At 37.9% G+C, this 11,980-nt stretch overlaps 1 protein-coding gene across 1 annotated transcript; it reads left to right on the plus strand.

The window, feature by feature from the left end:
• Window positions 1-709: 709 nt before the first annotated feature.
• LOC120865070 (disintegrin and metalloproteinase domain-containing protein 29-like) lies at window positions 710-2,923 on the plus strand. The gene has a single exon (XM_040242116.1). It carries the CDS (start codon window positions 710-712, stop codon window positions 2,921-2,923), a length of 2,214 nt encoding a protein of 737 aa, XP_040098050.1.
• The last annotated feature ends 9,057 nt before the right edge of the window (window positions 2,924-11,980 follow it).

Below are 11,980 nucleotides of genomic sequence, written 5' to 3' on the forward strand. Positions count from 1 at the left end.
AGTAATGTAGGAAAGATAAAAGAAAACTAAACATTTTATTGTAGGGAGGGAATGGTAGGTACTATAGAACAGATTTTAAAATAACAGGAGACTTTTGCTGAGTTTTTGTGCTGTTGTTGCTTTTAATATGTATCTTAGGTAATTGAGTAATTTATGGCTTGAGGCTGAAAAAAACAGGTGTTACTACTTATATCAATCTAACATATGTAAATTAGGATAATCCCAGCAATCCAGGACTTATGGTCACCTTATCCTTAAGATTTTTTTCTTTGAACTATTTATTGTGGAAATATTTACACATATACATATATTTAGAGAATAGTATAATGGATCCTTAATTGCTCATCATCCAAGTTCAATAACTATAAATCTATGGCCAGTTTTCAGTCTTATATACTCCCCCAGTGCCTCTCTGCCTTATAAATATTTAAAAACAAATTCTGTGCAGTTTCTAGAGTCATTCCGTGATGAAAACAGTAATCACTTTTATTGTATGTGTTTCCTTTTCTCTCTTTCAGGCCCTTTTCTAACCATCCCCATCCATATGTTGTATTTTGTTTTACTTATAGTGCCGATGTTCTAATGATTCCACTCTTCCAGAAGACAAAGACTTAATGATTAGTTCTGCAGTTCAGAATAAGGAGCCAGACCAACTGCGACTCCCAGCCCTGCCTTCCTTCCTCTCTGAACCAATAATGGTAGCTTCATAATGACTGTGATCAAATCTCTGTTGTATATGAGGATTGTACCCCTGCTACACTGCCTTGGAGTGTTTCTTTTTTTTACAGGACACACTCGGGCTGAGAATTTTCAATATCACAGTCCTCCAGAAGTAGTAATTCCTTTGAAGATAACTGGCACTAGCAGAGGCATGCAGCCTCCAGGTCGGCTCTCTTACAGCCTGCATTTAGGGGGTCAGAGACACGTTTTCCACATGAAGGTCAAGAAACATTTGCTGTCCAGACACCTCCCAGTGTTCACCTACTCAGAAGAGGGTGCTCTCCTGAAGGACCAACCTTTTGTCCAGAATGACTGCTACTATCATGGTTATGTGGAGGGGGACCCAGAATCCCTTGTTGCTCTCAGTACCTGTCTTGGTGGCTTTCGAGGATTATTACAGATAAATAATGTTGTTTATGAAATTAAGCCCATGATTTTTTCTACCAAATTTGAACACCTGGTGTATAAAATGGAGAGTGAAGAGACCCGATTCCCAACCATGAAATCTGGTTTTGTGCAAGAGGAAACTCTAGAGCATTTTGAGTTTCAAGAGACTGGTAATTTTACTCTGAAACAAAGTCATTTTGAAGGCTGGTGGATCCATTCATTCTTTGTTGAAATGGCAGTGGTGGTGGACTATACTCTATATAATTATTTTAAAAAGAATGTCTCAAAGGTGAAGGAGGATTTATTTGCTATTGTAAATATAGTGGATTCCATTTATCAGGTATTTGGTATGAAGGTGTTACTAATTGGTTTGGAGTTCTGGACTCAAAGAAACCTTGTTGAAATAGATGCTGTACAGAGAGCTCTGAGAGATTTTTGCGTCTGGAAGGCTAATAACATTGATGCTCGCATAGCACATGATACTACACATATTTTTATGCAGAAGACATTAAGAGGACTAAGTGGTATAGGCTTTATCGCAGGAATGTGCAGACCACACTTCAGTTGCGCAGCTGTTACTTTTGCAAACAAAACCTTGGCCATTATTGGAATTGCTGTGGCTCATCATTTAGGTCATAATTTGGGAATGACTCATGATACTATATTGTGTGTGTGTTCAGCAGGTTACAATAGATGTATAATGCGTCATGACAACCCACCAATAGCAAAGTTTAGCAACTGTAGTTATTCTTTTTTTTGGAGATATGGTGTACAGAAGGCAAAATGTTTGCAGTACACTGTATACACAAAGGACATATTTTCAAGGAAGCGCTGTGGAAATGGTGTTGTTGAAGAAGGAGAAGAGTGTGACTGTGGGTCTTTACAGCAGTGTTCAAGAGATGCCTGTTGTCTGACAAACTGCAGTCTGAGTTTTGGGTCTGTTTGTGCTTTTGGGCTTTGTTGCAAGGACTGTAAGTTCTTGCCATCAGGAGAAATGTGTAGAAAGGAGGTCAATGAATGTGATCTTCCAGAGTGGTGCAATGGGTCCTCCCATATGTGCCCAGATGATGTATATGTAGAGGACGGAATTCCCTGTAATGACATTTCCTACTGCTATGAAAAGAGATGTAATGATCGCAATGCACACTGTAGGCAGATTTTTGGCCCAACAGCAAAGAATGCAAACGACAGCTGCTACAGACAAATAAACACTCAAGGTGACCGTTTCGGTAATTGTGGAACCGAAGGCCCTACCTATCTAAAATGCAATATGTCGGACATCTTCTGTGGAAGAATTCAGTGTGATAGTGTGGCAGAAATTCCTCTTCTGACAGAGCATTCTACAATGCATGGAACTCGCTTTAACAATGCCACCTGCTGGGGTACAGACTACCATTTTGGGATGGGCATACCTGATATCGGTGAAGTGAGAGACGGCACAGAGTGTGGCCCAGAACATGTCTGCATCGGAAGGAAGTGTGTCCATATCTCTCGCTTGGATAGTAATTGTTCACCTGCGTTCTGTAACTTGAGAGGGATCTGCAACAATAAACATCACTGCCACTGCAACTATAAGTGGGACCCTCCTAACTGCGTAAAACGAGGCGATGGAGGTAGTGTTGACAGTGGCCCACCGCCTAAGAGAAAGAAAATACCCAAGATGTACGTGGCAATAGCATTATTTATTTCATTGTTAATTTTATTATGTTGTCTTCTGTTGCTTTGTATGAGGAAAAAGCCTAAGGGAAAAAAGGGGAAAAATCAGCCTCAAGAGGAAAATCCGAAGCAAAAATCTCCGAGTCAACGTGGGAAATAAAAACAATTACTACCCAAAAAATGTATCTGAATAGATATGCATTAAAAAACGTAACTCCTATAATGTTCCTACTTATTCTTCTTTATTTTAAACGATTAGAAATTTTATTTTTCTTGAGATTTATTTCTTTATATTTTCTAGAAAAAGGCATGACATATGGATGGTTTACCAGTTTTTAAGTTACTGCTTTTCAGCTCCAAAGCTGCTTCCCATTTTGTATTCTGCATTATAGGAACCACATTTCTGCAGTATCAGCCCTCAGATCTGTGGTGGGGTGAATGCCAGGGACTTGGAAATCTGGGTGATCTGCTTCCTGTATGTCAGTCTTATCTCAATAACAGATTTTACAGTGGCAATTATACTTCATTTCAATATCCTTTTAAAAATTTCAATCCAAAATAAAGGAAAAATAAAACAAAACAAAATTCAACCCAGACCAACCTCACTGTGGGTCTAACACAAGCTAGCAGAGCTGGCTAGGACTGAGCCCCAGGTCTTTGATCTTTCTACCAATGTCTCAAATTCTTTGCACTAGCTTAGCAGTACCTGCAGGAAGAGCTTTGAGTCTCATTTTTGAGATCCATGGAGCCAGTCCTACAATTCTCTAGATTCAAGTATCTCAATCTCTTCTCTTTACTCTTTGGCTCCATGAATGAAATCACCATCTTTAATTGATATTTTATGGCTATTTACCAGTTACTAGCACAATGCCTCCCTTTACTTGCTGTGTTCCTAAGTAGCTTTGGTACCTAATTTCTTATATTCAATTCTATCCCCCTACAATCACTAAGTATTCTTTTCTGACTGAATTCTGTTACAGTACTCATCTTGGTACTCTTGAGAAACCTGTATGCAGGTCAGAAGCAACAATTAGAACTGGACATGGAACAACAGACTGGTTCCAAATAGGAAAAGGGGTACATCAAGGCTATACATTGTCACCCTGCTTATTTAACTTATATGCAGAGTACATTATGAGAAACACTGGGCTGGAAGAAGCACAGCTGGAATCAAGATTGCCGGGAGAAATATCAATAACCTCAGATATGCAGATGACACCACCGTTATGGCAGAAAGTGAAGAAGAACTAAAGAGCCTCTTGATGAACGTGAAAGAGGAGAGTGAAAAAGTTGGCTTAAAGCTCAACATTCAGAAAATTAAGATCAAGGCATCTGGTCCCATCACTTAATGGCATGGGGAAACAGTGGAAACAGTGTCAGACTTTATTTTTTTGGGTTCCAAAATCACTGGAGATGGTGACTGCAGCCATGAAATTAAAAGACACTTACTCCTTGGAAGGAAAGTTATGACCAACCTAGATAGCATATTAAAAAGCAGAGACATTACTTTGTCAACAAAGGTCCATGTAGTCAATGCTGTGGTTTTTCCAGTGGTCATGTATGGATGTGAGAGTTGGACTCTAAAAAAAGCTGAGCACCAAAGAATTGATGCTTTTGAACTGTGGTGTTGGAGACTCTTGAGAGTCCCTTGGACTGCCAGGAGATCTAACCAGTCCATCCTAAAGGAGATCAGTCTTGGGTGTTCATTGGTAGGACTGATGTTGAAGCTGAAACTCCAATCCTTTGGCCACCTGATGCGAAGAGCTGACTCATTTGAAAAGGCCCTGATGCTAGGAAACATTGAGGGCAGGAAGAGAAAGGGATGACAGAGAATGAGATAGTTGGATGGCATCACCAACTCGATGGACATGAGTTTGAGTGGACTCCGGGAGTTTTGGTGATGGACAGGGAGGTCTGGCATGCTGCGGTTCACGGGGTCGCAAAGAGTCGGACACCACTAAGTGACTTAACTGAACTGAACGGAACTCATCTTGGTATAATGAAGAAAGTAGGACTGAAGAAATATCCATTTTTTTGGTTTGTTTGCTTGAGTTTTTATTTATCACTGCCCTCAACTATTTTGGGGAAATTACTGAAATTTACCTCAAGTTTCCAACAAAATTTTTAAAATTACAGAATGGTAATAACAGTTACCTCTAAATTTCTGGGTTTCTTTAATTATAAAATGGAGTAAGAAAGATACTTTCAATTTTAGGTAAGTCTCTGTAGACAAGCAATTTTTCTGAAAATAACAGCTGTACAATGCCAAGTACATTTCTGAAAATGACATATATTTTGAAACAGTCACAGAACTGTGGAGGAAATGAAGACTAGAAGATTTAAAAATTACAAGGAAGAGAAAACAATTTGAATTGTCAGTATGTTTTTCCCTGGAACAGAAATGTTTGTTCCCTGTAACTTGGTGATTTTGAATATTAATTAATGATCAAGTTTAACCTATCCAGTTCTAATTCCTCTGTTGAAGAAAAAGAAACCTGAAAAACTCTTGGTGTGTAGAATACACTAGATTCATAAATTAGGCACTTAAGGGCATCAAACTCAAAATCAGTTTTTCCCACACCACTTTTGCTGAGTTTAGATTCATTTGCTGGGGAATAGGTTGAAGTCTTTAAGGACAGCATTATTTACAGTCTATTGTAGTTAGGGAGAGAAGACCTAGTGGAACAGAGTTTGACTCAAGAACAGGTAAGTTCTTCCCTTTAAAACATTTGGCTGATTTTGAAGGAGCTTGAGGTATAAGCTAGAGAATTTAGTTTTGAAGATTTGAGTATTAGAACATAGTCACCCATTGGTTTTGCAGCTGAGAAAATATAGGCTTATGGGTTCCCAGTAGAAAGTACAGTAAGATATAAACTTCTCAAGTTGGAGGTACGTCTACTCTGAACTCCTGTGGTTCCTTATATGTGGAACATGTGTGAAGTGAAATGAAAGTCGCTCAGTTGTGTCTGCCTCTTTGCAACACTATGGTCCATGGAATTCTCCAGGCAAGAATACTGGAGTGGGCTGCCATGCCTTCCTCCTAGCATACCATAAAGCATCATTACATCATAAAAGGAAAAAATTAAGGTCAATAATAAAGGGAAAACAACAACAAAGAGTAAAAACAAAGATAGAAGCCAGCTAAAGGATGATCCAAAGAGTGGAAAAGACGATAATGAAGAAAAATACCTATGACTACTATTTCAGAGAAACTAGAAGAAAAATGAACAGACCAGGTAGATTCATTTCACCAGAAAATTGGCATCTATGCAGACTTGTTACATACATATTCTAGAGCTTAAAAATAAAATATCTAAATTCAGAAAATCAGTGGACAGTTTGAATCATAGACTGCATTGTAAAATTACCTAAATTAGTTAACTATAAAAAAAAAGTTAGTAAAAAAAAAAATCAGTGACTAACAACATAGAAAAAACATTAAAATACAGAAATGATATGTGAAACATATCAATAAATCTGAAAACATTAAAAAGGAAAAAGAATTGAAGTAATAAAAAACATATAATGAAGGAGACTTTCCCCAAAGTATGAAAACATATTAACCTACTGCTTTAAGAAAATCAATGAACTTCAAGCAGAACAAGCACATAGAAATACACACCTAACCATATCATAATAAAACTATTGAACAAGAGGCACTGAGAAATCTTAAGAGCAGCCAGAGATTTAAAAAAAAATCCATATCTTAAATGACAATAAAAAAGATGATTAACTTCAACAAAAATGATTGAGTGCAGAAGACACTGAAATAACATATTTACTCAGTAAATTGCAGTTGTGTGTGCTGCTGTGCTCAGTCATCCAGTCATGTCTGATCCTCGGCGGCCCCCGGACTGTAGCCCACCAAGCTCCTCTGTCCACGAGATTCTCCGGGCAAGAATACTGGAGTGGCTTGCCATTTCCTCCTCCAAGGGGTCTTCCCAACCCAGGGACTGAACCCACATCTCCTGTGTGCTACATTGATTGGCAGGCAGATTCTTTACCACTGAGCCACCTGAGAAGTTACTAAACTGGAATTCTTTTGTTTGTGAATATACTGTTCAATAATGAAAAACAAAACTTTCCTTTGGCAAACAAATCATTGTCAGCAGGCTAACACTCAAAGAAATACCACTTTGGTGTTTTTTGTTTTTCCAGTCAAGAGAAACATGATAACAGAAAGAAACATGAATGTTCAGGTAGGTGCAAATATATTTGTCACAAAAGTTGCTGCTGCTAAGTCACTTCAGTCGTGTCCGACTCTGTGCGACCCCAGAGACGGCAGCCCACCAGGCTCCCCCGTCCCTGGGATTCTCCAGGCAAGAACACCAGAGTGGATTGCCATTTCCTTCTCCAATGCGTGAAAGTGAAAAGTGAAAGTAAAGTCGCTCAGTCGTGTCCGACCCTCAGCGACCCCATGGACTGCAGCCTTCCAGGCTCCTCTGTCCATGGGATTTTCCAGGCAGGAGTACTGGAGTGGGGTGCCATTGCCTTCTCCAAGCAAAAGTTGGGAGGTATGTAAATAGAGATAAAAGGTCCAAGCTTCTAGCAGTACTGGGAAGAGGTAACTTAAGGATGTGGATTATACCATGTGATGTTGCAGATGCATATTGCAAATCTAGGGTAATCATTCAAACAATAGGATTACACACTTAAGAGATGTATTGTAACAAGAGGCATAATAAATGACATTTACTTCTACAAATACAGGCAAGTGAGGGGGAAACAAGCATAATGCAGACATGTGGAATAAAAAAATAAATGACCGGTAGATACAAGATCTGTGTAAAATGGATCACATTAACCAAGTAGAAATGGAGAAGGAAATGGCAACCCACTCCAGTACTCTTGCCTAGGAAATCCCATGGACAGAGGAGCTTCGAGCTACAGTCCATGGGGGTCACAAAGAGTCAGACATGACTTAGAGACTAAACCACCACACCACCAACCAAATAGAAGACTGACATATTTCAGAGTGAATAAAGTATAATATCTAGCATTATGCAGTTTATTAGAAACAATTTAAAAGCAAAGACATAGAGTGTAAAACTTTAAAAAAATTTCATGCACATGTTAACCAAATTAAATTAGTATAATCCTTTTAATGGGCTTCCCAGGTGCTCAGTGGTACAGAATCCACCTGCCAAGCAGGAGACGCAGCTTTAATCCCTGGGTCAGGAAGATCCCCTGGAGAAGGAAATGGCCACCCACTCCAGTATTTTGCATGGGAAATCCCATGGGCAGAGAAGACTGGTAGGTTATGGTCCACGGCATTGCAAAAGAGTCAGACATGACTTAGTGACTAAACAACAGTAACAATTCTTTTAATATCTGATGACAAAGACTTTAAGGCATAAAGCATTATGACAAAGAAAGGGCAATGTTTTGTGATGATAAAAGGTAAATTAACAGGAAGATATGACAATCTTAAATGCATATGCATCCACTAATAAAGACAGGGAAATACGGAAATAAGCAAATCTACAGTCACCAATGGGGACACTTTTCAACCAGTTCTCTCAATAGTAACAGAGTAGAAAATAAACCCTGCAGGTCTAGGAGATTTTCAATACATAATTAACAAACTTGATATGATGGATATACAAAGTTGTACACGGGCTTCCCCATCTGCAATGCAGGAGATGCAGGAGAGATGGATTCAATCCCTGGGTCCAGAAGATCCCCTGAAGGGGGGACATAGCTACCCACTCCAGCATTCTTGATTGCAGAATCTCATGGACAGAGGAGCCTGGTGAGCTACAGTCCATGGGATCAGAAAAGAGTTCGACACAACTGAGATGACTGAGCAAGCACACAAAGATACACAAAAACAAACGATAAAATAGGTATATAAAGATCAGGACATTTTCAATACATAATCAACAAACTTGATATAATAGTTATATAAACTTGATATAATTTAACCAAACATGGCTAAATTCACTTTAATTCATCTGCATATGAGCTATTATCAAGGTCAACCTTGTGATAGGCCAAAGAGAAAGTCTCAACAAATTTCACATGGTTTTAATTTTAAAAAGTATATTTTCTCTAAACATTATAGTTAAGCTGAAAGTCAATAGCTTTAAAGATAACTAGAAAAACTCCAACTGTCTGAAACAGTTCTGACTCCAATCCCACATCTGACTTCAATTAACATTCTGCACCCAACTTCAATGCGTGTATGGGGGTGGGGTGTTTCTTACATCACCAAGCAATTCTCCTGGGCCAGTTGGGTGTTCTACAATTCAACTCAATTCTAATACTACCTTGAGATAGTGTCAGATCCCAGAGGTTAAGGGCTTAGTCCTACATGATTGCTCTCCCCTCCAGATTCCAATCATAAGTCTAGGCTGTAACCTGTGTTTCTGAGCAGCCAGCTATATAGATGTTGGACGTTCCAGTGACCACTTCTTTGAGATCAGTTAATTTGTCAGAACAGCTCACAGAACTTGGATAAAAATTTCACTTACTAAATTACCAGCTTATGATCAAAGATATAACTTGAAACAGACAGATGGAAGAAATGCATAGGGCAAGATACCTGTGAAGGGTGAAAGGCTTCCATGCCTTCTCCAAGTGCACCTCTCTCTTTGAATCTCTATGTGTTCAGCAACCCAGAAGCTCTTTGAACTTCACCCTTATGGAGTTTTATGGAGGCTTCATTACTTAGATATGATTCATTAAATTATTAGTTATTGATGATTGAACTCAAGCCCCAGTCCCTTTCCCTTCCATGGAGGTAAGAGGCAGGGAGATTGAAAATTTCTACCCTGTAATCACAAGGTTTGCTTTCTGAAAGTCGCCCTCATTAATGAAACAAAGGGCAACTTTATTCCTCTCAACCCTTAAAAAATTCCAAGGTTTTTAGTAGCTCTGTGACAGAAACAGGGAATTAAGCTCAAATATATATGTCTTATCATAAATCACAATATCACAACTGAAAATTATATATTTCCAAATAATTATATGTCAAGGAGGAATTAAAACAAATTAAGGAATAATTTGAATTGAAATCCAAATAACTACAAAATATGTAAATTACACAGTATTTACACTAAAGCAGTGTTTTATGGGAGATGTACAGTATTATATAGCTCAGCTGCTAAAGAATCCGCCTGATGCAGGAGACCTTGGTTTGATTCCTGGGTTGGGAAGATCTCCTGGAGAAGGGAAAAGCTACCCTCTCCAGTACTCTGGCCTGGGGAATGCCATGGACTGTATCGTCCATGGGATCACAAAGAGTCAGACACGATTGAGCAACTTTCACTTTCACAGTCTTATATAGACATGTTGGGAAAAAAAAAAAAAGGAAAAGACTGAAGATGCATTGATTTAACCTTATATGTCATGAAGTTAGAAAAATAACACTTTAGATTTAAGGCAATTAGAAAGCCATAATAAATCAGGAGAAGGAATCGATGAAATTAAAACAAATGCACATGGAGAAAATCAGCAAGCAGAAAATTTGGTTCATTAAATGAACTTAAAATATCAAAACTCATGAAGAAAATAAAGAAAAAACACAGGTTACCATGAGTATAAATAAAAAGGGGACATCACAAATAAACATGTATAATGAAAAATGAAAACTTGACAATTTAGATAAATAAAAATTTTATTGTACAAGTCAAACTACCAAATCAACATTAGAAATAAATATATTAAAGAGGTTTAATTAGTGTTTCAGAGAGTTGGTCAAATAACCTTTTCAGTGAAATCTTTAAAAACATAAGAAATATATACCATTACTTTCACAAGAACTTTAAAAAAAGGAATAGTTAAAATTGCTAAAATGATGATACACTCCAGTCTAGAGATTAAATGTAATCCCTATCAAAACACTAATAGAATTTTTCACATAAATAATTCTAAAATCTGTATGAAAATATGAATGATCCCAAACAGCAAACACCATAAAAAAGAACAAAACATGGGTTATCACACTCCATGATTTTAAACTATACTCAAAACTATGGTAATCAAAACAGTATAGTACTGGCAAAGAAGCAGATACACAGATCAATGAAACAGAATATAGAGCCCAGAAATGAATCTACACTTATATAGGCAATTAATTAATCCACGACAAAGGAGGTCATATAATGGGGGAAAGATAGCCCCTTCAATAAACGGTGTTGGGAAAGCTATATGCAAAAGAAAAAAACTGGACTACTTTATCATATTATAAATAAAAATAAACATGGATCAAAGACAAATATAAGACCTGAAACTATAAAACTTCTAGAAGAAACATAGGCAGTACACTCTTTGACACAGCTTTGGCAACATTTTTTGCATCTGTCTCCTCAGGCAAGGGCAACTATTTCACTTAGTGTAATATCTTCAGTTTACCCATGTAGCATGTGTCAGAATTTTATTCCTTTTAACGTCTGAATAATTTTCCATTGTACATATATTCCACATTTTATTTCTCCACTTATCTTTTGAGAGACATCTTCATTTTTCTAACTTATTAGGGGTTTTTTTTTTTCACATCTAACAAATATTTAAAAGGAGATGTGAGATATTCAGCCAAAATGATTCCAGAGGTTAAATGAAAGATCAGGCATGAAAACATAAACCTGAAAGTCCTGGCATAGGCCTTGATGATGTCATACTGAGATAGAGTGTGGTCACAGGGATCAAGTTCAAGTTACCAGAAATGCCTTCCCTTGTTCCTGATTTCACAGAAGAGAGACAAGATATTTGTGTGCATACTGACCAACAAGGACTGATCCAGTCCTTTAGGAGATTTCACCTGTGTGAATACTTTGCCTCTCAACTGAAGGAGTCAGATTTCACAGAGACTGTCCTAGTCCTCATGCAGGGTTATTATTATACAAAGATGGTGCTTCTTGAGCCAAGAAATGGGAATAATTGGTTGTATTTACTGTTGTTTCTAGAAGTAATTGTGGTTCCTGGGAAACACCTGTCATATCTGCTAGAGCTAACATTAGGCAGCATCAACTCCTGGCCAGAAAGAGACTCCAATCCACCATTCATGGACCAACTGAACACAGGTCTCCTCAGAAGTAAAGCAAATTTTTAAAAATCAATAATATTAATGTCATTTTTGTGTACCTACAATACACCAGGCACTCTATAACAGTTATATCTAATTATCACAAGGGTCTTGTGAAGTAGGGATACCGTCTGGTGTATTGTAACTACTTGGGAAAATCCCTTGGAGAAGCAATGGCAACCCACTCCAGTA

The sequence above is a fragment of the Oryx dammah genome, unplaced genomic scaffold (genome assembly GCF_014754425.2).
Source record: "Oryx dammah isolate SB20612 unplaced genomic scaffold, SCBI_Odam_1.1 HiC_scaffold_1, whole genome shotgun sequence".
Taxonomy (NCBI): domain Eukaryota; kingdom Metazoa; phylum Chordata; class Mammalia; order Artiodactyla; family Bovidae; genus Oryx; species Oryx dammah.

Excerpts from the sequence above, each read along its gene's own strand:
- LOC120865070 (XM_040242116.1), top strand. The coding sequence starts at position 710 with ATGACTGTGATCAAATCTCTGTTGTATATGAGGATTGTACCCCTGCTA.